Below are 27,627 nucleotides of genomic sequence, written 5' to 3'. Positions count from 1 at the left end.
ACCATTAAATATAACTACATCAAACTTCCTCAACCAGAGCAGAAGCTATTAGAAGGCAGTTCTCTGCATCGAGAAGGTGTTGAACATGTACTTGGTGACCCATGTACAGGTGTGTCTTTTCAGTTGAAAACCAAGAGCTAAAGGAGGTTGCATTATTGGAGCAAATTTACTCTGTTAACCAATGAAATGCTTTGTAAAGATCTTGATATGGGCCAAACAGCTTTTGCTTGTCTTTAGTTCAGTTCAGTTCAGTCGCTCAGTCATGTCCGACTCTTTGCGACCCCATGAATCGCAGAAAGCCAGGCCTCCCTGTCCATCACCATCTCCTGGAGTTCACTCAAACTCACGTCCATCGAGTCGGTGATGCCATCCAGCCATCTCATCCTCTGTTGTCCCCTCTTCCTTCTGCCCCCAATCTTTCCCAGCATCAGAGTCTTTTCCAATGAGTCAACTCTTCACATGAGGTGCCCAAAGTACTGGAGTTTCAGCTTTAGCATCATTCCTTCCAAAGAAATCCCAGGGCTGATCTCCTTTAGGATGGACTGGTTGGGTCTCCTTGCAGTCCAAGGGACTCTCAAGAGTCTTCTTCAACACCACAGTTCAAAAGCATCAATTCTTCGGCACTCAGCTTTATTCACAGTCCAACTCTCACATCCATACATGACCGCAGGAAAAACCATAGCCTTGACTAGACGGAACTTTGTTGGCAAAATAATGTCTCTGCTTTTCAATATGCTATCTAGGTTGGTCATAACTTTCCTTCCAAGGAGTAAGCGTCTTTTAATTTCATGGCTGCAGTCACCATCTGCAGTGATTTTGGAGCTCCCCCCAAAAAAGTCTGACACTGTTTCCACTGTTTCCCCATCTATTTGCCATGAAGTGATGGGACCAGATGCCATGATCTTTGTTTTCTGAATGTTGAGCTTTAAGCCAACTTTTTCACTCTCCACTTTCACTCTCATCAAGAGGCTTTTTAGTTCCTCTTCACTTTCTGCCATAAGGGTGGTGTCATCTGCATATCTGAGGTTATTGATATTTCTCCTGGCAATCTTGATTCCAGCTTGTGCTTCTTCCAGCCCAGCGTTTCTCATGATGTACTTTGCATAGAAGTTAAATAAGCAGAGTGACAATATACAGCCTTGACGTACTCCTTTTCCTATTTGGAACCAGTCTGTTGTTCCATGTCCAGTTCTAACTGTTGCTTCCTGACCTGCATATAGATTTCTCAAGAGGCAGGCAAAATGATAGGGAAAATTGAAAAGGCAAAATGATAGGATACTGAAAGAGAAACTCCCCAGGTCAGTAGGTGCCCAGTATGCCACTAGAGATCTGTGGAGAAATAACTCCAGAAAGAATGAAGGGATGGAGCCAAAGCAAAAACAATACCCAGTTATGGATGTGACTGGCGATAGAAGCAAGGTCCAATACTGTAAAGGGCAATATTGCATAGGAACCTGGAATGTTAGGTCCATGAATCAAGGCAAATTGGAAGTGGTCAAACAAGAGATGGCAAGACTGAACGTTGACATTCTAGGAATCAGCGAACTAAAATGGACTGGAATGGGTGAATTTAACTCAGATGACCATTATATCTACTACTGGGGGCAGGAATCCCTCAGAAGAAATGGAGTAGCCATCATGGTCAACAAGAGTCCGAAATGCAGTCCTTGGACGCAATCTCAAAAACAACAGAATGATCTCTGTTCGTTTCCAAGGCAAACCATTCAATATCATAGTAATCCAAGTCTATGCCTCAATCAGTAATGCTGAAGAAACTGAAGTTGAACGGTTCTATGAAGACCTACAAGACCTTTTAGAACTAACACCCAAAAAAGATGTCCTTTGCTTGTCTTGGCTTCCACCAATTAGGGCAGCCTGACTTACATCAAGCTCTCACTACTCTCTGAACACCAGACATACTGGACTTCTTTCACTCCCTTGCACTTGCCACACACCTTTGCATATGTGGCTCCCCCCTGCAGGAATGCTTTACCCTTCCTTGGTAACTTATTCATCCATGCTTTTCAGTCCTTCTAGTAATTCAAATAATCCTGTAAATTTAGTATCTAGTTAGTACGCCTAATGTTTAGCGCTTGTCACAGTTTTAATTTTATTTTTGTCTTGTTGATAGCTGTTTCCTATTATACAGTAAGCTTCCTGAGGATAGGGACCCTGCCCTAATAGTCTCTGGCACACTGGTAGGTATTAAAAAACTTTTTTGAATAAACACAAGTGAAAGCAAGTAAATATGATCTGTGAAGCCTGGTGTGGAGAGCTACATCTTTCTTTTCCAGAATTCACAAGAACCTGACTAATGCTATTACACACCCATCCTCCAAAGCTTTGCCAGGAACTCTGCTCTGGGCACACCAGCCAAGGCAGGACACAGAAAATCCTTTTAATCCCCTCAGTTAAGTTCAGTTGCTCAGTCGTGTCTGACTTTTTGAGATCCCCTAGTAATCTCCTGGGCTTCCCTTATAGCTCAGTCAGTAAAGAATCTGCCTGCAATGCAGGAGACCTGGGTTCGATTCCTAGGTCGGGAAGATCCCCTGGAGAAGGAAATGGCAACCCACTCCATATTATTGCCTGGAGAATCCCATGGACAGAGGAGCCTGGCTGGCTACAGTCCATGGGGGTCGCAAGAGTCGGACACGACTTAGCGACTTTACTACTACGAGTAAATCCTTGTGCCTCCCTGGTGGCTCAGAGGTTAAAGCGTCTGCCTGCAATGCGAGAGACCTGGGTTCGATCCCTGGGTTGGGAAGGTCCCCTGGAGAAAATGCCAACCCACTCCAGTATTCTTTCCTGGAGAATCCCATGGACGGAGGAGCCAGGTGGGCTACAGTCCACGGGGTCGCAAAGAGTCGGACACGACTGAGCGACTTCACTTTCAGTAATCCCCTGCTGCTGCTGCTGCTGCTGCTGCTGCTGCTAAGTCGCTTCGCTTCAGTCGTGTCCGACTCTGTGTGACCCCATAGACGGCAGCCCATCAGGCTCCACCGTCCCTGGGATTCTCCAGGCAAGAACACTGGAGTGGGTTGCCATTTCCTTCTCCAATGCATGAAAGTGAAACGTCAAAGTGAAGTCGCTCAGTCGTGTCCGACTCTTAGCCAGCCCATGGACTGCAGCCTACCAGTCTCCTCCGTCCATGGTCTTTTCCAGGCAAGTGTACTGGAGTGGGGTGCCATTGCCTTCTCCGAGCAATCCTCTAGTACAAGCCAAACTGAGAGGCGTCTGCGCACTGGCCTTGCAGGATATACGCAAGAGAATTGGGGTGGGGCTCCGGTAACCTAGGCAACATCCCGGAAGCCGCGAGCTGAGTTAACTTGTGGCGGGCCTGACGGTTCTGGAGCTTGAAAGTTTTTAGTGGTGGTGGAGGCAGCTATCGGGAAACGACAAGGCAGGTTGCAACGATGGGGCGGAGGCGTGCAGCCGCGGCCCCACGGAGTCTTAGGAACCCGGGCTACAGGGCGGGGCGAGTGGTGGTGGCGTCTTCCTGTTCCCTGGGGTTTCAGGCGTCTGGGTTGAGGATCCTTACTACAAAATGCACCTGCGACTCCATGTGTTTTGCGAGTGCATGTGCCTGTTAGGATACTGTCTGGGTGTGTTCGTGTCTAGCGCGCTACGTGTAGGAGCATCGTGAGTGTGCGCGTGCGCTTCGCTTTCGGTCACTTCGGCATAGAGCTAGAAATTGATGTGCCGTAATGTATTTTTCAAGGAATTTCCGATCACGCAGGAGAAAGATCAACTACCCAGAGTACTTGGGGACACGGCGGATCGTTTAAGTCGAAACGGTTTCTCAGGAGGGTCCCCCTGAATGTGTTCTGAAGAGTGAGTGAGAGTTAACCCCGTGGAAAGGGAGTGCAAGTGGGACAGGTGTTCCAAGCTGAGCATAAGGAGAGGCTGGGACTGTATGCGAAGACGAGAGCTTTGTTTTAGGATGTGTGGGAGATGTGAGAGGAGAAAAGACTGCAAGGAAAAGTCAGCCAGGCCACCCGGAGCGAGGAAAGGGCCTGAGTGCCAAGGTGAGTTGGATTCCTCTCTGCAGGGGAGAGCTGTTAAAATCTTTTGAGGCAGGAAGTGAAGTGTGGAGAGCTAAACTCTATCTGTATATCTGGGTAGGAATGATTGGAGGGATAGTGTTCGAAAAGAGGTCTTGTTTCCCTTTGATCAGTTTTCCACTAGCCAGAGTGGGTTGGCTAAATCCCATCATAATTGACCCTGCTTAAAACCTTTCAGTGTTTCTTGTATGTCTTTAGGATAGTGTTCAAATTGCTGTGGTGCTCAGGGCCATGTTCTGGCCTCTGCCTTTCTCTTTGTCCTCTTTCTAACCCTCTCAAATATTTGTTAGTCAAGTAGAACCTCTGGAACCCTTTGTAAATGCACTCCCCCGCCCCCAACCTGGAGCATTCTTTCCCCCATTTCTAACTTTTATTCATAGTTCTGCTCTCAGCTTAAACATTTTTAGGGGAGTTGGAGGAGGTGGCCTTTTCTCACTATTTACAGTAAGTTAGGTATTTCTTTGATACTGAATATCCTTCCAACATTAGCCTTTTATTGCAACTGCTCATTTTGTGGTCTGACACGCTAAGTTCTGTGAGGGTCCACAGTTATTCTACTTCCTCTGTCTCTGTTGCCTGGCTCTTGGCAGGTGCTTTCAAAATACTTGTTGGAATAATAGATGGATGATGAAGTGGGTGAGAGAATGTGTGAAAGGAAAATCCATTAGAAATAATGAGAACCTGTAAAATGCATTCATGGTAGAGATGAAGAAGAGGGGACATGAGAGAGATACTGGAGGGAAAGAATGAATAGATTCTGGTATCTGATTGGCTTTGAGACAAGAAGGTGATGCTAAGGTTTTAAACTGGAGCAACTAGTAGGATGGTAATTCTGTAGTTCAGCATTATTCAGCAACATTTACTGACCAAGCCAGTTATATATCAAGAACTAGAGATTGGTAGGGAGCTGTATATTGGCCATACTGTATTTGAGATATTTGGGAGATGTGCGCAGAAGCCAGGTTAGAAACAAGCATTAGGGGTTTGAGGAAAGGTATGACTCTGATTTGACACTCATTTTCACAGTGCATTTGTGTGCCCAGTGCACTGATAGGTTGGTGAGATCGCTGAGGGAAGATATGAACTCCCCTTTGGTGATCTAGAAAGTATGCTCTATGACAACTGACACCATATTAAACTCATTTATTATTGTGTCTCCAGTGTCCAGCCAGAGCCTGGCATGTACAGACTCTCAAAAACAATTCTTGGACATAGAGAGAGGGTGTCTGATGGAAGGAAGAGAAGACTGGCATAGAACTGAGTGAAGATCCTTGATTACATAGAATGTGAGGAGGTCCTACAGAGCCCGTGAAGAAAAAGAGAAAAGAACAGGAGAGAAAGCAGGAGGAAGTGTGTCATGGAAGCTAAAAGAGGGGCAAGGTTCCAGGAGTGGGTGTCTGTAGAGATGGAAAGGGCCAGAGAAATAGGAAACCAATAGGCTAGAGAAATAGGGACCAATAATTTTAGCAACTAGGAAGCTATTAGTTTTTAGATTTTCTCCAAAGAAATGCAACCCAGATTTTCTATGCTAATTTTAATTAATTTCTATGTTAATTTTATTATTTGACTTGTTAGCCCTGTAAACCATTAGTCTATCTCTGTAGTTTCACATTTCAGCATGTGAACTACAGCTCCCTTATGATACCTGGTACCTGTAAGTGGCACAGAATCCCTTTCTTAGACCACAAAGTCTGATCCTTGGTCAATTATTGGTGATGTTCAAGAGAACACTTTTCAGCACATAAGTAGTTCCTGTGTTGTAAAAGTTTGAAGTGAACTGGAGCTTAGTAAATCCAAGTGCTGAAACAGGCTTCTCCTTCATGAAGTTGGTTGGTGAAGGGAAAGTCAGAGGTGGGACAGCAGCTTTGTTATACTGTGGTGAACTTAACCATTCACAGGCTGGATTTTAGAGTTGGCCAGTGCTTTCATTTTCTGTTGTTCGTTTTTCAGTTGCTCAGTCATGTCTGATTCTTTATGACCCCATGGACTGCAGCATGCTAGGCTTCCCTGTCCTTCACTATCTCCCAGAGTTTGCTCAAACTCATGTCCATTGAATCGATGATGCCTTCCAACCATCTCATCCTCTGTTACCCACCTTCTCCTCCTGCCCTCAATCTTTCCCAGCATCAAGGTCTTTTCCAGTGAGTTGGCTCTTCACATCAGGTGGCTAAAATATTGGAGCTTCAGCATAGTCCTTCCAGTGAATATTCAGGGTTGATTTTCTTTCAGATTGACTGGTTTGATCTCTTTGCTCAAGAGTCTTTTCCAGCACCACAGTTTGAAAGCAGCAATTCTTCAGTGCTCAGCTTTCTTTATGGTCCAACTGTTATATCCATACACGTTTATGTACATTTTCTATGCTGTATAGCAAATTATCACAAGCTTAGTGGTTTAAAACAGCACACATATATTATCTCACAGTATCCATAGCTTAGCTGGGTACTGTGATTAAAGTGTTGGAGTCTGCATTCACATTTGGAGGCTCAACTTGGGAAAAATCTGCTCTAGGCTCATTTCCTTAGGTTGGCAGATTCATTTCTCTGGGGCTGTGTGAGTTCTCAGCTTCTGACCAACTTTCTGCTGGAGGCTGCCCACAGCTCTCGGAGTTCCTTGACACATGCCTTTTTCATTGAGTGTCACAGCATGGCAGGTTGCTTCTTCAGGGCCAGCAGGAGAGATTTCTTCTGTTCTATTTTCCTAGGAGAGACACTTTTATAACATAATATAATCACAGGATGACATGTCCACATTTGCCTTATTTTGTTGGATAAAACAAGTCACAGGGGGAAAAGCAAAACAGACTGAAATAGCTAGTCACAGGTCTTGCCCAAACTCATGGGGAAGGGATTGTAGAATGGACAATTCGTTGGGGCTTCCCAGGTGGTGCAGCGGTAAAGAATCTGCCCCCTAATTCAGGAACACAGGAGACGCGGGTTCAATCCCTGGGTCAGGAGGAGGAAACGGCAACCCACTTCAGTTTTCTTGCCTGGAAAATTCCATGGACAGAGGAGCCTGGCAGGCCACAGTCCACGGGGTTGCAAAGAGTTGGATATGACTAGCGACCAAGCAGGCACACAACTCATTGGGAGTCATGTTAGAATGATCACAGCCTGCTTTGCTAGGCTAAATTGAAGTGGAAAAAAAAGGCAATAGTATATACTGTCTTAGTCCATTCAGACTGCTCTAACAAAATGTTGGCAACTGAGTAGCTTATAAATAACAGGAATTTATTTTGCATAGTTCTGGAGTCTGGGAAGTCCAAGATCAAGGTGTGAGAATGGTCATATTCTGGTGAGGGTCCTCTTCGTGATTCATAGCAAGCCCCTTCTTGCTGTATCCTCACAAGGTGTAAGGGACTAAGGATTTCTTTGGAGAACTTTTTTTTAGTTGCATAGACATTTATTAAGATACTTATTTGTTTATTTGCAGTAGGAATATTCTAGACTTTGGGACTATGCTCAAAGGTGATCCAAATATGTAATTCTGTGTATAACAAAACATATTTGAAATTTTCAAAGATAAACATGGAAATACAAGAGTAACTTATAGAAGTCTCTTTTCTAAGAGCACTAATCCCAGTCTTGAGGGCTCTGCCTCCCAAAGGCCCTACTTCCCAAAGGCCCCACCTCTTTACACCTTTAGGGGCTAGGATTCAACATATGAATCCTGGGGAAACACATCCAGACCATAGCATATACTACCTTCATTTGCCACTGTTGTTGTTTGTTACCTGAATATGGTTTCTTTGGATGTAACATTTTCTTATGCTAAAATTGTTTAACTGTTCGCTTTTATACAACTAATACTCAGGCATTTAATCTATTACTTATATTAATTTCTATATCTCTTTGCCTAAGAAAAGCTCTTATATTTAGATATGTTGTATCCAATGGTGACCATCAGAAGTCACCATTAGTGTACAATAGCTATGATAAAAAATACTCAATTTTTGATATTATATCGACAGCCTCACCATCTAAAGAAACAAGTATACGGACCCTTTGATTGCTCATAAACCTTTGTATACTTCAGATTCAGGGATGGTTTTTCAGAATTGATTCTGGTGGAATTTCAGTCTCTGAATAAATATAGTATTTTAAATAATATAACTTGAAATAAATTATTTTAAGAGTAACATAGGTTCATTGTAGAAAGCTTAGAAAATACGGAGCCAACCAGAGATAACTCAATTTTAGTAATGTTTTCTAAAAGGTACATCATTATAACTAGATCTGGTTGGGAAGATCCCCTGGAGAAGGAAATGGCAGCCCACTCCAGTATTCTTGCCTAGAAAATCCCATGGACCGCGGAGCTTGGTAGGTTACCGTCCATGGGGTCCCAAAGAGTCGGACACGACTGAGCGACTTCACTTTCACTTTTGAGTGTCAGCTCCCAGTTCTGTCCATTATTATGTGTGCCTTTGAGTAATATCTCAAAAGCCCTGCTTTTCTCGTTGGGCCAAGGGGGTTAATCATTGTTGCTGACATCATCATCATTAATCCTTAAATAGAACTCAGTATGTTCTAGGCAGGGGTTCTAAGCACCTTATGCATTTACTGCTACCGCTGCTGCTAAGTCGCTTCAGTCGTGTCCGACTCTTTGCGACCCCATAGACGGCAGCCCACCAGGCTCCCCCGTCCATGGGATTCTCCAGGCAAGAACACTGGAGTGGGTTGCCATTGCCGTCTCCAATGCATGAAAGTGAAAAGTGAAAGTGAAGTCGCTCAGTCACGTCCGACTCTTAGCGACCCCGTGGACTGCAGCTTACCAGGCTCCTTCGCCCATGGGATTTTCCAGGCAAGAGTACTGGAGTGGGGTGCCATTGCCTTCTCCTATGCATTTACAGCTAGTGGCAAAGCTGGGATGTGAACCCACACAGTCTGGTTTTATACTATACTCTTAGCTACTGAGCTCTAGTGTATCTTAGGGCACTACTCTCATTGGGTTGTGGGATTAAATGTGAATTGTTTAGCACAGTTTAGTCACTCAGTTGTGTTTGACTCAGCTTCCCTGTCTATCACCAACTCCTGGAGCTTACTCAAACTCCTGTCCATTGAGTTGGTGATATCATCCAAGCATCTCATCCTCTGTTGTCTCCTTCTTCTCCTGCCTTCAATCTTTCCCAGCATCAGGGTCTTTTCCAATGAGTCAGTTCTTTGCATCAGGTGGCCAAAGTATTGGAGTTTCAGCTTCAGCATCAGCCCTAATGAATATTCAGGACTGATTTCCTTTAGGATTGACTGGTTTGATCTCCTTGCAGTCAAGTGCTTTATTAATAATGTATGTATATTAACATCATTGAGAATATACTGTATGTGTTTCTGTATTCTAGTTTTCACACTGAACTTTCTATGTATTTCCCTACATTCTTCATAATATAATTTTAATGAGTACATAGTTCATCATATAGATTACTGACGTTTTGTGATTCCTCTTTGTTTTTGCTGAGTAAATTGAAGATCTCCGTGGCTAAAGAGTAAAATACATTAGAAACCATTTTTGAACAACTATTAGATGTTTTCCATATATTTTATAGCAGCTTTATTGAGATATGTCACATACCATAAAATTTAGCCCTTTAAAATCTACAGCTTAAGTTTTTTTAGTACATTGATAGGAGTTTTGAAACCATCACAACTAATTCCAGGACATTTTCATCCCTGCCAAAAGAAACCCCATATCCATTAGCAGTCACTCTATTTCCTTTCCCACCAGACCCTCCCAACCACCAATCTATCATATGTCTCTATGGACTTGCTTATCCTGAACATTTCATGTAAATGGAATCATATAATATGTGACCTTTGGTCATATATTGGTTTCTTTCTCTTGCATAGCCAAGTTGTAGCATGTATCAGTAGTTCATGCCTTATTATTGCTAATTGATATTAAATAGTATGGATACACAATATTTTATTTATCCCTTCTTCAGTTAGTGGATATTTGGGATGTTTCCACTTTTTGTCTATTAAGAATAATGTTGTTATATATACGTACAAGTTTTTGTGTGGACATAAGTTTTCAGTTCTTTTGGGTATGTAGCTAGGAGTTAAATTGCTGAGTCATGTGATAACTGTCTTTTAACATTTTTAGGAATTGCCAAACTATGATCCACAGTGGCTATACCATTTTACATTCCCACTAGCGATATATGGGAATTGCAGTTTCTGCATATTCTTGTCAAAACTTGTTATTTACATCTTTTGATTATAACTATCTTGGTGGGTGTGAGGTAGTAAGTATCTCATGGTTTTGATTTGTATTTAATGACTGGTGATCTTAAACATCTTTGGGCATGTTTATTGGCCATCTGTAGTATGTTCTTTGGAGAATATCTAGTCAAATCCCTTAGCCATTTTAAAATTGGATTTTTTTGTTGTTGAGTTTTGAGTTCTTTATGTATTCTGAATTAGTCGCTAAAATTGTGTCCGACTCTTTGCAACCTCAGGAACTGAAACCAGTCAGGCTCCTCTGTCTGTGGGATTTCCTGGGCAAGAATATTGGAGTGGGTTGCCATTCCCTTCTCCAGGGGATCTTCCCAGTCCACAAGTTACTCATTAGATGTATGATTTGCAAATGTTTTCTCCCATTCTTTTGGTTGTCTTTTCACTTTCTTGATTGTGTCCTTTGGAGCACAAAAGTTTTTGGTTTTGGTGGAGTCCAGTTTATTTTTTCTTTGGTTGCTTGTGTTTTTAGTGTCATTTCTGAGAAGCCATTGCTTCATCCAAGGTTTATGAAGATTTATGCTTATGTTAGGGCTTCCCTGGTGGCTCAGATGGTAAAGTGTCTACCTACAATGCGGGAGACTCGGGTTCGATCCCTGGGTTGGGAAGATCCTCTGGAGAAGGAAATGGCAACCCACTCCAGTACTCTTGCCTGGAGAATCCCATGGGCAGAGGAGCCTGGTAGGCTACAGTCTGTGGGGTCGAAAAGAGTCAGACAAGACTGAGTGACTTTACTTTCACTTTCACTTTTCATGCTTATGTTATTTTTCTAGAAATTTTATACTTTTTGCTCTTACACTTAAGTCTGTGATTCATTTTAAGTTAGTTTTTATGCTTGTTGTGAGGTAGGCAGTCTTACTTCATTCTTTTTCATATAAATATCCAGTTGTCCCAGTACTATTAATTAAAAAGACTGTTCTTTTCTCATTGAATTGATTCTTGGCACTCTTGTTGAATATAAACTGACCATAGAGTATAGTTTTGTTTAGGTCTCTTGGTTCTGTTCCATTCCATACCTTTTAAAATGACATTTATGGCTCTGACATTTACTGTGTGACCTTCATAGTCAATTAACTCTTTGTCTCTTAGTTTTCTCATCTGTAAAATGAGAAAATACTTAATGGGATTAGTGTTAGGATTAAAGGCTATGATACATGTAAACACTTTAGAATACCCCCTAGCTTAAGAAAGGAGTCAGCAGCTAATTCCATCATTGTTGCCACCACCACTGTCAGCATCATCACCATGATCACTATCACTGTGATAACACTTGATGTTTTTCTCTAACTTGTATGTGATTCATCTCCTTTGCTGGATTGTACACTCTGAAAATAGATATCGTGTTTAAAGAGTGAATTGACGGGATATATGTATATATGTAGCTAATGCACTTCTTTGTGCAGCTTTGTAAAGCAACTGTACCCCATTTTTTTTAAAAAAGTGAATGTGGTTGCTAACAGTATGGGCCAACTCTGGAGAAATACTTGCATTTAGTCATCTTTATCACAGTAGACTAAATGATTTTTTAAAAAAGAGGTCTTTAAGAAAAATATTCGAGTCTGTGTTTTAGGATTATTTGGAGTAAGGGGGTCAGCTGAAAAGTTTTGTAATTTTTCAGGTGTGTAAAGAAGTTCTGGGATAGGAGTCATGTATATGTGTTGCTTTTTAAAAATCGTGTATGTGTTCTCCAATCCTAGTGTTCAGGCAGTGTGAGTCTTTTTCTAATTTTGTATAATGTTTAGTCTAGTGCCCTTAGCATTGCTATTTTAAGAGTGGCAAGCAACTGTTGGCAATTTTCAGATTCTAGCTTAGTATCAATAATGACACCCATTTAGTATTATGTGAAAAATGTACTAGAGATGGTATCATAACTCACTCATTCTCTAAAATTTAGCCACCTTTATTTTAAGGTAAATACACATGTGTCTAGTAGTGATTTTGAGTGTTAGATGCTTCAAAACGAACCCCAGCTATCTCTTGCTCTCTTTCTCCTACATTCATATTGTTCACGTGGAACCGACATTTCGTTTATTCATTGAGAATTTGTGTAATGGGTGACAAAGCTTATGACTGTTGTTCTAAATCTCTGCTTTAGATCGTAACAGCTACATTCCTGGAGTTCTTTATTAGTCACATGTATTTAGTTTGTTATCATAGTCATCATATGATAACATAACATATATGACTTTTATCATAGTTATCAGTGTCACCATTCTAATAACTGTGAAGGGAATGAGCCAAGTCTTTTGGTAGCCTGTTCCTTTCATTATGCTTAAATATGTCTTCTGATATTTTAAAATTTATTTTCCTAGATATAATTTTCCCTCTTTGGTGATGATTAATTATTAGTTTTTCATGTATTTAAAAAAATTGATATGATTATTACTCCTAGATGTCCTTTGTCCGAGTGAACCGTTATGGTCCCCGTGGAGGAGGAAGGAAAACACTGAAAGTAAAGAAGAAGACATCTGTGAAGCAAGAATGGGATGTAAGTCTAGGAAGAATAATATGCGGTTTTCCCTGGTGGCTCAGTTGGTAAAGAGTCTGCCTGCAGTGCGGGAGACGCGGGTTCTATCCCTGGGTTGGGAAGATCCCCTGGAGAAGGAAATGGCAATCCACTCCAGTATTCTTGCCTGGAGAATTCCATGGACAGAGGAGTCTGGTGGGCTGCAGTCCATGGGGTCACAAGAGTCAGACACGACTGAATGACTCACACACATAACATTACATGGAAGGAACAGACATGATGACATCACCCTAGGCCCTCAGGATGGTTCTCTGAATGGGGTTAGCATGCAATACAGTGGACTGTGTTTCTGGGCACGTGATAGCCTAGGTCTTAGAGGGAAGAGCAAATGCCTTTGGGGAGTTTTTAAAGAATACATATGTTGAGGCTATAACTTCCACCTCCTTTGAAGAACTGAAATCTTAAAGGAGTGGGGAGTGTGTTTTTTAAAAAGTCCCCCTGCCTCCACTTTGAGAAATCACTGCTTTAAGGCAACTCTTAGCTAACTTGTATCACTGTTTTAAGGCAACTCTAGTTAGCCTGAAGTGTGAAATTTTTTGGAACATATTTTAGATTTGCCCATAGCAACCTGTGATACCGTAATCATAGGATTGATATTTTTGACGGAAAAAAGTGGGTAGTCCTTGCTCTATTATCAAATTGTTTTTTGTTCACTTCCAGAGACTGGTCAGTTTCAGTACAAAGGTTCTCATAAGATACAAGACAAGCCTCAGGTACCTGAGGCATGATCCCTGACTCCTATCCTGAGTACCATGTGGTTTTATCAAGGGGATTTTCTCTTTTGGAGCCTGGTTCTTTGATTTAGACATGAGACTTTAGGTGCCTTTACTTTCTGTTGTGGAGAGTGACTGGTCAGGGACTAGTATGCATCTTAGGGATTCTTTTGGAATTAGAATATTCTGGGTTGTAGCCAATCACTCTAGCCACATCTGCTGGGAAAACTGACAGCCTTAGAAAGTGGGAGAGATGGATTTCTCTTTGTTTAGATTGCTTTGTTGTCATCTGGTTGTAAAATAGTAGAAGGATGTGACTCTAAGGTAATGAAACTGATTTAAAAGAAAAAAATAGCATAGATAATGTAAAGCTGTCCCCTTCAGAGTGGTTACTTTGGGAAGTTCCAATTTGATATGCTGCTGTTGCTCAAAGTATAATTAAAAGCCATCATTTGAAATTACATTCAGAACCTTCCTCATTTACTTTGTATTATCTCTAGTGCTGAAAGAAACTTTGTTTTTTGAAGGTAGACTAAACTTGAAAGTAGTTATGGGTCTTTCGGGTGTGAATGGTAAATGAGAGAGGAGAGATGAACTGAATAAAACTGTTGTGATGAAAATATTGAGACGTTTTCTGAAATAGCTTGTAAATTTGATTTAAAGGCAATTTCAGAAGAAAATACTGTTGATCCTTGAACAACATGGGGTTAAGGGCACTGACCCTGCGCACAGTTGGAAATCCACATCTAATGTTACAGTTGGCTGTCCAGATCTGTAGTTCTACATCCATGGATGCAACCAAATGTGGATCTTGTAGCACTTTAGTATGTATTTATTGAAAAAAAAATCCACATTTATAAGTGGACCTGTATAGTTGAAACTCACATTGTTCACATATATACAATGGAATATTATTCAGCCATAAAAAAGGAATGAGTTTGAGTCATTTCTAGTGAGGTGGATGAACCTAGAGCCTGTTACATAGAGTGAAGTAAGAAAGAGAAAAACAAATACCGTATATTAACACATATATATAAAATCTAGAAAAATGGTACTGATGAACCCACTTGTAGGGCAGCAGTAGAGATGCAGACAGAGAATGGACTTGTGGACACAGTGGGGGAAGGAGAGGGTGGGACAAACTGAGAGAGGAGCATTGAAATATACGCATTACCACATGTAAAATAGACCGCCAGTGGGAAGTTGCTGTATGACAAAAGGAGCTCAGCCTGGTGCTCTGTGACAACCTAGAGAGGTAGGAGTGGGTGGGAGGTAGGTGGGAGGTTCAAGAGGAAGGAGACATATGTATTCCTGTGGCTGATTTATTTTGATAAATGGCAAAAACCAACAAAACATTGTAAAGCGATTATCTTCCAATTAAAAATAAAAAAAAACCCTACACTGTTCAAGAGTCAACTGTAGTTTTAAGCAATAGTAGTATTAATGAAATTATATTTTCTCCCATAAAAATAATTCTAAGCATACCACTCAGTTCAGTTCAGTTCAGTTCAGTTCAGTCGCTCAGTCATGTCCGACTCTTTGCGACCCCATGAATCGCAGCATGCCAGGCCTCCCTGTCTATCACCAACTCCCGGAGTTAACTCAAACTCATGTCAATCGAGTTGGTGATGCCATTCAACCATCTCATCTTCTGTCGTCCCCTTTTCCTCCTGCCCCCAATCCCTCCCAGCATCAGAGTCTTTTCCAATGAGTCAGCTCTTCACATGAGGTGGCCAAAGTATTGGAGTTTCAGCTTTAGCATCAGTCCTTCCAATGAACACCCAGGACTGATCTCCTTTAGGATGGACTGGTTGGACTTCTTGCAGTCCAAGGGACTCTCAAGAGTCTTCTCCAACACCATAGTTCAAAAGCAGCAATTCTTCGGTGCTCAGCTTTCTTCACAGTCAACTCTCACATCCATACATGACCACGGGAAAAATCATAGCCTTGACTAGATGGACCTTTGTTGGCAAAGTAATGTCTCTGCTTTTGAATATGCTATCTAGGTTGGTCATAACTTTCCTTCCAAGGAGTAAGCGCTTGAGTAAGCGTTTTTTAATTTCATGGCTGCAGTCACCATCTGCAGTGATTTTGGAGCCCAGAAAAACTGTGTCCACTGTTTCCCCATTTATTTGCCATGAAGTAATGGAACTGGATGCCATGATCTTCATTTTCTGAATGATGAGCTTTAAGCCAACTTTTTCACTCTCCTCTTTCACTTTCATCAAGAGGCTTTCACTATATACCTGAATTTTTATTACAGTTATTAAAAATAATTCTCATGATCTTATCATTGTACCTTGTATTTTGCTAAATCAATATAAAAGGATAATGGCTTTAGTATATAAAAGACTTGAGCTAAATATTACCTGTGGCCCAAAAGTAAGGTCTTAGAGTATATCAGAAGTTTTTCACTAGACCCAGTTCTCTATATTTCTCTTGGAATTAAAACTCTACGTTGCTTTGTTTCCTGCCTTACCAAACACAATGACTGAAGTCATTTTGGAAAGGGCCAGATTGTGGGGCTGCTACTTGGAGCTGTGCAGGCCGTGCACTGCACAATGCCAAGGGGCACTGTTTGCATGGCCTTTGATGGAGCCTCCTGAAATTGTGCAGTGTGCAAGCCTTGCCATGTTGTTTTGTTGCCTTTTTACCTGAATGACTGCTTTCATATTTTATGAAGTTATGTTGTTCATTTGCTAAATTGTGTCTGACTCTTTGCCACCCCATGGACTGCAGCATGCCAGGCCTCTCTGTCCTTTCATAACTTATGAAGTTACACAGTACCCTCAAAATTCATCTCTTGTTATGATAGGATCTATGCTGAAAGTGTTGGCATGTACACAAATTGAACCTCTCTTGAACACACTTTATCTTTTAGGAATCTTTAGTGTTGCCTCGTTCAATGGAATATAGTTTGAAAACTATAACTTTAGTTAAACTAACCCATTTTGAATTACATTCTACCCTGTTTTATTTTTCGTTTTAATATGGTGTATGCCTGCTTGTTGAATTTAGTGCTTAATTTCTATGAAACACTTAATAGTCTGTTATTTTCTTTAAGACAACTAAAAGTAATCCAAGTTAATCTCTAAGTTGAGAATTTAATTCTCAAAGACTCTTTGGTCTCAGGACTTTGAATCTGTTTTCAGCCATTAAAATCCAGCATGTAGTACTATTTTGTAAGAAACCTTTCGCTTTTTAAGGAAAGTTCATCTTTTTTTTTTTTTTGCAGAACACTGTGACTGATCTGACAGTTCATCGGGCAACTCCTGAAGATCTGGTAAGTTTACTATGGAAAGTTAAGTCATTTGTTCAGTGTCTTACTTGATACTTGGTTTTTAACCCACAGAATAGAAAGCATCTTACAAGTTGTTCAGTTATTTTTAATCTTACTTATGTCTATATAAAATCAAAAAGTGTATGTCCTTGGCTTCCTTATTTTATGAATAATAATTAGCATGTATTAGAATTTCATTAGATAGGTTCAGTTTACACTTTATATCTCTCTAAGTCCAATATTGTCCTGTCCACATTTATCGTCTTTTCCTATCTGTAGATATACAAACATTATTCACCATTACTTCCACATGCAAACATACATAATAATTTATTCCTTGAATGTGCCATGTATATCTCCACATTTGAGCCCCAGGTCATGCTATTCTATTTATTTGGTATGGGTTCCCTACTTTCTTCTCCTTCTGTTCAAATCTTACTTTGCTTCTTTATCTTAGTTCAGGTTTTACTTTAAAAAAGTTTCTACTATAGATTTGTTATTTTTTTTTTTTTTTTTTATGACATTTCACATGTTTCAATGACATTCTCCCAAATCTTCCCACCCTCTCCCACAGAGTCCATAAGACTGTTCTATACATCAGTGTCTCTTTTGCTGTCTCGTACACAGGGTTATCATTACCATCTTTCTAAATTCCATATACATGCGTTAGTATACTGTATTTATGTTTTTCCTTCTGGCTTACTTCACTCTGTATAATAGTCTCCAGTTTCATCCACCTCATTAGAACTGATTCAAATGTATTCTTTTTAATGGCTGAGTAATACTCCATTGTGTATATGTACCACAGCTTTCTTATCCATTCATCTGCTGATGGACATCTATGTTGCTTCCATGTCCTGGCTATTATAAACAGTGCTGCGATGAACATTGGGGTACACGTGTCTCTTTCCCTTCTGGTTTCCTCAGTGTGTATGCCCAGCAGTGGGATTGCTGGATCATAAGGCAGGTCTATTTCCAGTTTTTTAAGGAATCTCCACACTGTTCTCCATAGTGGCTGTACTAATTTGCATTCCCACCAACAGTGTAAGAGGGTTCCCTTTTCTCCACACCCTCTCCAGCATTTATTATTTGTAGACTTTTGGATCACAGCCATTCTGACTGGTGTGAAATGGTACCTCATAGTGGTTTTGATTTGCATTTCTCTGATAAAGTGATGTTGAACATCTTTTCAAGTGTTTGTTAGCCATCTGTATGTCTTCTTTGGAGAAATGTCTATTTAGATCTTTGGCCCATTTTTGATTGGGTCATTTATTTTCTGGAGTTGAGCTGTAGGAGTTGCTTGTATATTTTGAGATTAGTTGTTTGTCGGTTGCTTCATTTGCTATTATTTTCTCCCATTCTGAAGGCTGTCTTTTCACCTTGCTAATAGTTTCCTTTGATGTGCAGAAGCTTTTAAGTTTAATTAGGTCCCATTTGTTTATTTTTGCTTTTATTTCCAATATTCTGGGAGGTGGGTCATAGAGGATCCTGCTGTGATGTATGTCAGAGAGTGTTTTGCCTATGTTCTCCTCTAGGAGTTTTATAGTTTCTGGTCTTATGTTGAGATCTTTAATCCATTTTGAGTTTATTTTTGTATATGGTGTTAGAAAGTGTTCTAGTTTCATTCTTTTACAAGTGGTTGACCAGATTTCCCAGCACCACTTGTTAAAGAGATTGTCTTTAATCCACTGTATATTCTTGCCTCCTTTGTCAAAGATAAGGTGTCCATATGTGCGTGGATTTATCTCTGGGCTTTCTATTTTGTTCCATTGATCTATATTTCTGTCTTTGTGCCAGTACCATACTGTCTTGATAACTGTGGCTTTGTAGTAGAGCCTGAAGTCAGGTAGGTTGATTCCTCCAGTTCCATTTTTTCTTTCTCAAGATCGCTTTGGCTATTCGAGGTTTTTGTATTTCCATACAAATTGTGAAATTATTTGTTCTAGCTCTGTGAAGAATACTGTTGGTAGCTTGATAGGGATTGCATTGAATCTATAAATTGCTTTGGGTAGTATACTCATTTTCACTATATTGATTCTTCCAATCCATGAACATGGTATATTTCTCCATCTATTAGTGTCCTCTTTGATTTCTTTCACCAGTGTTTTATAGTTTTCTATATATAGGTCTTTAGTTTCTTTAGATAGATATATTCCTAAGTATTTTATTCTCTTCGTTGCAATGGTGAATGGAATTGTTTCCTTAATTTCTCTTTCTGTTTTCTCATTATTAGTGTATAGGAATGCAAGGGATTTCTGTGTGTTGATTTTATATCCTGCAACTTTACTATAATCATTGATTAGTTCTAGTAATTTTCTGGTGGAGTCTTTAGGGTTTTCTATGTAGAGGGTCATGTCATCTGCAAATAGTGAGAGTTTTATTTCTTCTTTTCCAATTTGGATTCCTTTTATTTCTTTTTCTGCTCTGATTGCTGTAGCCAAAACTTCCAAAACTATGTTGAATAGTAATGGTGAAAGTGGGCACCCTTGTTTTGTTCCTGACTTTAGAGGAAATGCTTTCAATTTTTCACCATTGAGGATAATGTTTGCTGTGGGTTTGTCATATATAGCTTTTATTATGTTGAGGTATGTTCCTTCTATTCCTGCTTTCTGGAGAGTTTTTATCATAAATGGGTGTTGAATTTTGTCAAAGGCTTTCTCTGCATCTATTGAGATAATCATATGGTTTTTGTTTTCAATTTGTTAATGTGGTGTATTACATTGATTGATTTGCGGATATTGAAGAATCCTTGCATCCCTGGGATAAAGCCCACTTTGGTCATGGTGTATGATCTTTTTAATGTGTTGTTGGATTCTGATTGCTAGAATTTTGTTTAGGATTTTTGCATCTATGTTCATCAGTGATATTGGCCTATAGTTTTTTTTTTTTTGTGGCATCTTTGTCAGGTTTTGGTATTAGGGTGATGGTGGCCTCATAGAATGAGTTTGGAAGTTTACCTTCCTCTGCAATTTTCTGGAAGAGTTTGAGCAGGATAGGTGTTAGCTCTTCTCTAAATTTTTGGTAGAATTCAGCTGTGAAGCCGTCTGGACCTGGGCTTTTGTTTGCTGGAAGATTTTTGATTTCAGTTTCAATTTCCATGCTTGTGATGGGTCTGTTAAGGTTTTCTATTTCTTCCTGGTCGAGTTTTGGAAAGTTGTACTTTTCTAAGAATTTGTCCATTTCTTCCTCGTTGTCCATTTTATTGGCATATAATTGTTGATAATAGTCTCTTATGATCCTTTGTATTTCTATGTTGTCTGTTGTGATCTCTCCACTGTCATTTCTAATTTTATTGATTTGATTTTTCTCCCTTTGTTTCTTGATGAGTCTGGCTAATGGTTTGTCAATTTTATTTATCCTTTCAAAGAACCAGCTTTTGGCTTTGTTGATTTTTGCTATGGTCTCTTTTGTTTCTTTTGCATTTATTTCTGCTCTAATTTTTAAGATTTCTTTCCTTCTACTAACCCTGGGTTCTTCATTTCTTCCTTTTCTAGTTGTTTGAGGTGTAGAGTTAGGTTATTTATTTGACTTTTTCTTGTTTCTTGAGGTGTGCCTGTATTGCTATGAACTTTCCCCTTAGGACTGCTTTTACTGTGTCCCACAGGTTTTGGGTTGTTGTGTTTTCATTTTCATTCGTTTCTATGCAAATTTTGATTTCTTTTTGATTTCTTCTGTGATTTGTTTGTTATTCAGCAGCGTGTTGTTCAGCCTCCATATGTTGGAATTTTTAATAGTTTTTCTCCTGTAATTGAGATCTAATCTTACTGCATTGTGGTCAGAAAAAGATGCTTGGAATGATTTCTATTTTTTTGAATTTACCAAGGCTAGCTTTATGGCCCAGGATGTGATCTATCCTGGAGAAGGTTCCATGTGCGCTTGAGAAAAAGGTGAAATTCATTGTTTTGGGATGAAATGTCCTATAGATATCAATTAGGTCTAACTGGTCTATTGTATCGTTTAAAGTTTGTGTTTCCTTATTAATTTTCTGTTTAGTTGATCTATCCATAGGTGTGAGTGGGGTATTAAAGTCTCCCACTATTATTGTGTTATTGTTAATTTCTCCTTTCATACTTGTTAGCATTTGTCTTACATACTGCGGTGCTCCCATGTTGGGTGCATATATATTTATAATTGTTATATCTTCTTCTTGGATTGATCCTTTGATCATTATGTAGTGACCTTCTTTGTCTCTTTTCACAGCCTTTGTTTTAAAGTCTATTTTATCTGATATGAGTATTGCTACTCCTGCTTTCTTTTGGTCCCTATTTGCATGGAAAATCTTTTTCCAGCCCTTCACTTTCAGTCTGTATGTGTCCCCTGTTTTGAGGTGGGTCTCCTGTAGACAACATATGTAGGGTCTTGTTTTTGTATCCATTCAGCCAGTCTTTGTCTTTTAGTTGGGGCATTCAACCCATTTACGTTTAAGGTAATTACTGATAAGTATGATCCGTTGCCATTTACTTTATTGTTTGGGGTTGAATTTATACACCATTTTTGTGTTTCCTGTCTAGAGAATATCCTTTAGTATTTGTTGTAGAGCTGGTTTGGTGGTGCAGAATTCTCTCAGCTTTTGCTTATCTGAGAAGCTTTTGATTTCTCCTTCATACTTGAATGAAATCCTTGCTGGGTACAATAATCTGGGCTGTAGGTTATTTTCTTTCATCATTTTAAGTATGTCTTGCCATTCCCTCCTGGCTTGAAGAGTTTCTATTGAAAGATCAGCTGTTATCCTTATGGGAATTCCCTTGTGTGTTATTTGTTGTTTTTCCCTTGCTGCTTTTAATATTTGTTCTTTGTGTTTGATCTTTGTTAATTTGAGTAATATGTGTCTTGGGGTGTTTCGCCTTGGGTTTATCCTGTTTGGGATTCTCTGGGTTTCTTGGACTTGGGTGATTATTTCCTTCCCCAGTTTAGGGAAGTTTTCCACTATTATCTCCTCAAGTATTTTCTCATGGTCTTTCTTTTTGTCTTCTTCTTCTGGAACCCCTATGATTCGAATGTTGTAGCGTTTAATATTGTCCTGGAGGTCTCTGAGATTGTCCTCATTTCTTTTAATTCGTTTTTCTTTTATTCTCTCTGATTCATTTATTTCTACCATTCTATCTTCTAATTCACTAATCCTATCTTCTGCCTCTGTTATTCTACTATTTGTTGCCTCCAGAGTGTTTTTAATTTCATTTATTGCATTATTCATTGTATATTGACTCTTTTTTTATTTCTTCTAGGTCCTTGTTAAACCTTTCTTGCATCTTCTCAATCCTTGTCTCCAAGCTATTATCTGTGATTCCATTTTAATTTCTAGATTTTGGATCAATTTCACTATCATTATTGAATTCTTTATCAGGTAGATTCCCTATCTCTTCCTCTTTTGTTTGGTTTGGTGGGCATTTATCCTGTTCCTTTATCTGCTGGCTATTCCTCTGTCTCTTCATCTTGTTTAAATTGCTGAGTATGGGGTGTCCTTTCTGTATTCTGGCAGTTTGTGGAGTTCTCTTTATTGTGGCTATTCCTCACTGTGTGTGGGTTTGTACAGGTGGCTTGTCAAGGTTTCCTGGTTAGGGAAGCTTGTGTCAGTGTTCTGATGGGTGGAACTGTATTTCTTCTCTTTGTTCAGTTGCGCTGTGGGGAGGGAGGGAGGGATGCTGCAAGCAAATAACACTGGTGTGCGCTCGCAGTGCCTCAGCCACACTGGGTCTGCCCCCGCTCACTGCGCGTGTAGCCTCCCTGCCCACACTGCTCGGGCTCTAGGTTGTTCCGCCGGGAACAATCCAAGGCTGGCCCTGGGTTGCATGTACCTCCCAGGTCCAAGCCGCTCAGGTTCAGGCACTCGGATAGTCCTCAGAGGCGCAGACTCAGTTGGGCCTGAGTATTGTGTTTGGGTCCGAGCAGCTCAAGTGATGAGGTGTTTGGCGAGCGCCAATGCTGCGACTTATCGCCTCCCCGCCACTCGGTTATCTGGGCGCAAAACCGGCGCACCTTCTTAGGCAGATGTTAACCGTCCAGACCCCCAAGAAGTTTTAGTTAGCAAAGAAGCCTGCTTACAGTTTTATAGATAATGTCTCTCTGGGGCTGTGATTGCCCCCTTCCGGCTCTGGCTGCCTATCACCGGAGGGGGAAGGTCTGCAGCCGGCTATCTCTGTTCAATTCTTTGTTCCGTGCACGGGCCTGGCGGTCTTAGGTTGGGGCTGGCTTTTCGCGTAGTAGATATCCCACAGTCTGGTTTGTTAGCCCAAATTATTTCGCTCAGATAGTGCTCAGGGTATTCAGGCCAGATTCTTACTCTAAGCGATGCAGCCCGCGCTGCGCCTCCCTGCCCAGCCCCGCTTGTTAATGGCGCCTGCAGGCGTCTGCGCTGCTTCTCCACTGGGAGTTACCGTAGGACTCGCAATCTTGAGTTTTAATTGTTTATTTTTTTTTTCTTCCTGTTACGTTGCCCTCTGTGCTTCCAAAGCTCGGCACAGATTCGGCAGTGAGAAGGTTTCCTGGTGTTTGAAACTTCTCTCTTTTAAGACTCCCTTCCGGGACGGAGCTCCGTCCCTCCCTCTTTTTGTCTTTTTTTGTCTTTTATATTTTTTCCTACCTCCTTTCAAGAGTTGGATTGCTTTTCTGGGTGCCTGATGTCCTCTGCCGGCATTCAGAAGTTGTTTTGTGGAATTTACTCGACGTTTAAATGCTCTTTGATGAATTTGTGGGGGAGAAAGTGTTCTCCCTGTCCTACTCCTCCGCCATCTTGGCTCCTCCTCCAGATTTGTTATTTTTTAAACAGCTTTATTCAGATGTAATTCACATAACATAAAATCTGCTCTTTTAAAGTGTATGATTCATTGCTTTTTAGCATATTCACAGAGTGATGCAACCATCATCACTTTCTAATGTTGTAATATTTTCATCACTCCCTCCCCAAAGTAACCCTTCACCCATTAATAGTGACTTTCTGAGCCATGCACCTCCAATCCCTGGCAACAATTAATCTGTTTTGTCTATGGATTTGCCTATTCTGGGTATTTCATATGCATGCAGTATAGTATGTTTCCCTTTGTATCTGGCTTCTTTCTTTTAGCGTGATATTTTCAAGTTTCATCTATATTATAGCATGTATCAGTACTTTGTTCCTTCTTATTGCAAAATACCATTTCATTTATGGACATACCAGGTTTTATTTATCATCAGTCGTTGGACATTTGTGTTGTTTTCATTTTGTTTTTGACTGTTATAAATAATGCTGCTGTGAATATGCATGTACTAGTTTTTGTGTGAACATGTACTTGTAGTCTCTTGAGTGTATACCTGAAAGTAGAATTCTGAGTCATATAATATTTCTATATTTAACTTTCTGAGGAAGTGCCAAACTATTTTCCAGAGTGGCTGTCCTGTTTACATTCTCATTAGCATGTATGGAGGTTCCATTTGTTCCACATCCCTTGCTGATATTTGTCATTATCGTCTTTGTGGTTTTAGTTCACCTAGAGGGTATACAGTGGAATCTCATTGTGGTTTCAGTTTGCATTTCCCTAATGACTGATGATGTTGAGTATCCTTTATATATACTTATTGACCATTTGTAGTATCTTCTGTGGAGAAATGCCTGTTCAAATCCCTTAGCTATTTAAAAATTGCCAGAGGAAATATGTGACAACTATGACTGGGCTTAGTGAAGAGAGGGACATAAAATATAAAATAAAAGTAAAATTGGATTATTTGTGTTTTTATTGAGTAATAGTTCTTTATATATTCTTGGTATTTCTTATCAGATATATGATTTGCAAATGTTTTCTTCCATTCTGTTGGTTGTGTTTTTACTTTCTTGATGGTATCCTTTGAAACATAAAAGTTGTAAATTTTATGAAGTCCAGTTTATCTATTTTTTTAGTCACTTGTATGTTTAGGGTCATATCTAAGAAATCGTTGTCTAGCCATGGTTCACAGATATTTACTTCTGTTCTTTTGTTTAGGAGTTTTAAAGTTTTAGCTCTTACGTTTCATCCATTTTGAGTTAATTTTTGTATAAGGTGTGAGGTAGGAGTCCAGCTTCATTCTTTTGCAAATGGATATCCAGTTGTCTAAGCACCTTTTATTACAAAGACTATTCTTTTCACACTGAATTGTCTTGGCACCCTTGTTGAAAGTCAGTTGTCTATAAATATGAGGGTTTATTTTGGATTCAAATTTATATTCCATAGATCTCTGTGTATCCTTATGCTAGTGCCATACTCTCTTTGAGTTTTGTAGCAAGTTTGACGTCTTACTCTTTGAAGCTGCCCAACAGTTACTTTCACCTCTGAAGCGTTGTACTTACTAGCTACATAAGACATTGAGTATATGCCATCTAATGCATGGTGTTTATGTCCAATCTCTCTGGGCATATTATTAATGTTTTTGATGCATAAAGGCCATATCTTATATGTCTTTGTGGGCCTAGGAATCTTAATCATAGTAGGTACTCATTAAATGTTTGTTGAGGATAATAATGATGCCCAACTGACTTAAAATTCTGTATTATGAAAAATTTCAAACTCATGTGAAAGTAGAGACAAAAATAAAAAGAACTACCATATACTGTTCACCTAGATATAATAGTTTTGAAAATTTTGCCATAGTTGTTTCATTTATCATACCCTTTACTTCTTCACTGAAGCGTTTTAAAGCAAAGCCCAGAGGACATGTTATTTTGTCTACTAGCTTGTTTTATTATTTTATTTTTTGGCCACACCCCGTGGCTTGAGGGATCTAAGTTCCCGACCAGGGATTGAACCTGGGCCACAGCAGTGAAAGCCTGGAATCCGACCCACCAGGCCACCAGGGATTCTCTGGGTCTACTAGTTTTAGATACTTCTTTTTTAAAAAATCATTTTTGAAAATTTAGGAGTTGGTGAAAATTTTTATTGTGAATATAAGTTCTTTGCTCCTGAAACATTCTTTCATATATTTTTCTTCTATATAGATCCGTCGTCATGAAATACACAAATCAAAGAATCGAGCATTGGTCCACTGGGAGCTCCAAGAAAAAGCTTTGAAGAGGAGATGGAAGAAGCAGAAACCGGAAATTTCTAATCTTGAGAAGAGGAGATTGTCTATCATGAAGGAGGTAATGATAAACTCATTATCCATAGAATTAGAAAACGAGGAAGAGGAAAGTAGGTGTCTCTCTTTCCCCTCATATCTATTGACGTTGGAGAGACTTTAATCATTATCATGTCCTTATACAGTGGTCTCCCTGGAGAAGGGAATGGCAACCCACTCCAGTATTCTTGCCTGGAAAATCCCATGGACAAAGGATCCTGGCAGGTTATAGTCCATGGGGTCACAAAGAGTTGGGCATGATTTAATAACTGAGCATACACACAGGCACACAATGATGTATAGGTGGTCTTTGGATAAAGGAGCAGAGTGAGGATTACAGTCTGATTTTATAGTTTAAATTCCTGCTCTATAGCTTACTAGCTATATATTTGAAAGAATGTTTCAGGAACAAAGAACTTATAGTCACAGTCAAAATTTTCTTACTAGCTCACATGGTCAGTAGCCGTGTGACCTTAAATTACTGACTTCTCAGCCTGAATTTCCTTATTTTAAACTGGAATAACACTACTTGCCTGATTGTATTATTATGAGATTTCAGTGATAAAATACTAATAAAATGATTAGTATGGTCCTTGGCACATAATTAGTGCTATATATATATTTAGGCTGCTCTAATTGTTTTTCTCGGTTCAACAGCCATGCTGTTAAATTATTTTGCAAAAAAAAAAATGTGTGCTTGTCAGTTGCTTTTATTTGGTTTAATCTTTTGCCAGATGTAGGGTGTTTGAATAAGTAATCAGAGTGTGTAGGAATAAGCAATATGAAAAATAAGAAGAAACTACAGAAGAAAAACCTTTTTATTTGGGCTGAAATCATTGTAAAAGAAATGCCCTTTTTCTTCTTGTTCAGTGTTGGAGCTTATGACACTTGTCTGTCTGGGTGACCTACTGTAGCTTCAAGTCACATTCTATCTTTTGAGGAATTTGTTAGGCTTCCTAGTGAAATATGAACTTCTTGACTTTCTATAACATGAGAAGAATTATATCTCCTAAATAAATGTTTGCACAAGCTTGTAAAAAGAACAATGGATTGAGAGAGAATGATTCTGTAGAGGTATGTATCTTTTGGTGATCTTAGATAAGTCACGTGCTTTTAAATATTATGTGGTAATTCTCCGTGAAAGAGCTAAGAACACAGATCTGGCCAGGGAAAAGGGTGACTTTGAGTCACCCAAAAGTCACTTTGAGGTGACTCTGGGCTTTTGTTTCCCCTCCCTAGTGATCCCTGCTCACGTCCCGAATCTCTTATACCTGGTAGTTGTGGTAGAATTAGGGGTGGAGGAGGAGTGGTCAGAGAGGGTGTGTGAAGTTTCTTTGCCTTCTCTCTGTAATGCTGCTTCCTCATATTCTCATGTAATGTTTCTCAACCCTGATTCTAATTTCCATTAAAAAAAAATTCCCATTCAAAAAACAGTATCTGGATCCAGAAACACTTACACTCGGATAGTCTGGTTCAGTGGATCTGGGATGTGGCCCTTCTTAGGTATTTTGTAGACTTTTGCTATGTAATTTTTAATATTTCGCTAGGGCTGAGAACCTCTGCTATTAGTGGGATTTAGACATTTCCATTTAACAACATATTTTGGAGGTTTTGCTGTGTTAGTATCTAGAAATCTACCTTTTCTTTTTGTTGGCGAGGTTGTATATGGATGTACCACAATGTATCTATCTAGTGCTTTATTGGTGGACATTTGGGATGTGTGTTAGAGGATGGTACAGCATCTGGGGAAAAAAGGCCCCGG

General features: G+C 39.8%; 1 protein-coding gene across 3 annotated transcripts in view; it reads left to right on the top strand.

The window, feature by feature from the left end:
• The first annotated feature begins 3,298 nt into the window (after window positions 1-3,298).
• The window catches only part of SPICE1 (spindle and centriole associated protein 1), a 65,441-nt gene continuing 41,112 nt past the window's right edge, over window positions 3,299-27,627 (top strand). For all 3 annotated transcript variants that reach the window (XM_070369436.1, XM_070369429.1, XM_005903358.2), the window contains exons 1-4: window positions 3,299-3,400; window positions 12,678-12,773; window positions 16,761-16,808; window positions 25,747-25,890. In XM_070369436.1, coding sequence (XP_070225537.1) covers window positions 12,678-12,773; window positions 16,761-16,808; window positions 25,747-25,890 — 288 coding nt within the window. In that variant the 5' untranslated portion in view covers window positions 3,299-3,400. The remainder of the gene's footprint in view (window positions 3,401-12,677; window positions 12,774-16,760; window positions 16,809-25,746; window positions 25,891-27,627) is intronic.

Source organism: Bos mutus, chromosome 1, assembly GCF_027580195.1.
Source record: "Bos mutus isolate GX-2022 chromosome 1, NWIPB_WYAK_1.1, whole genome shotgun sequence".
Classification (NCBI taxonomy): domain Eukaryota; kingdom Metazoa; phylum Chordata; class Mammalia; order Artiodactyla; family Bovidae; genus Bos; species Bos mutus.
The sequence above is the reverse complement of the archived record's forward strand: the minus strand, read 5'-3'. Positions and strand labels throughout refer to the sequence as shown.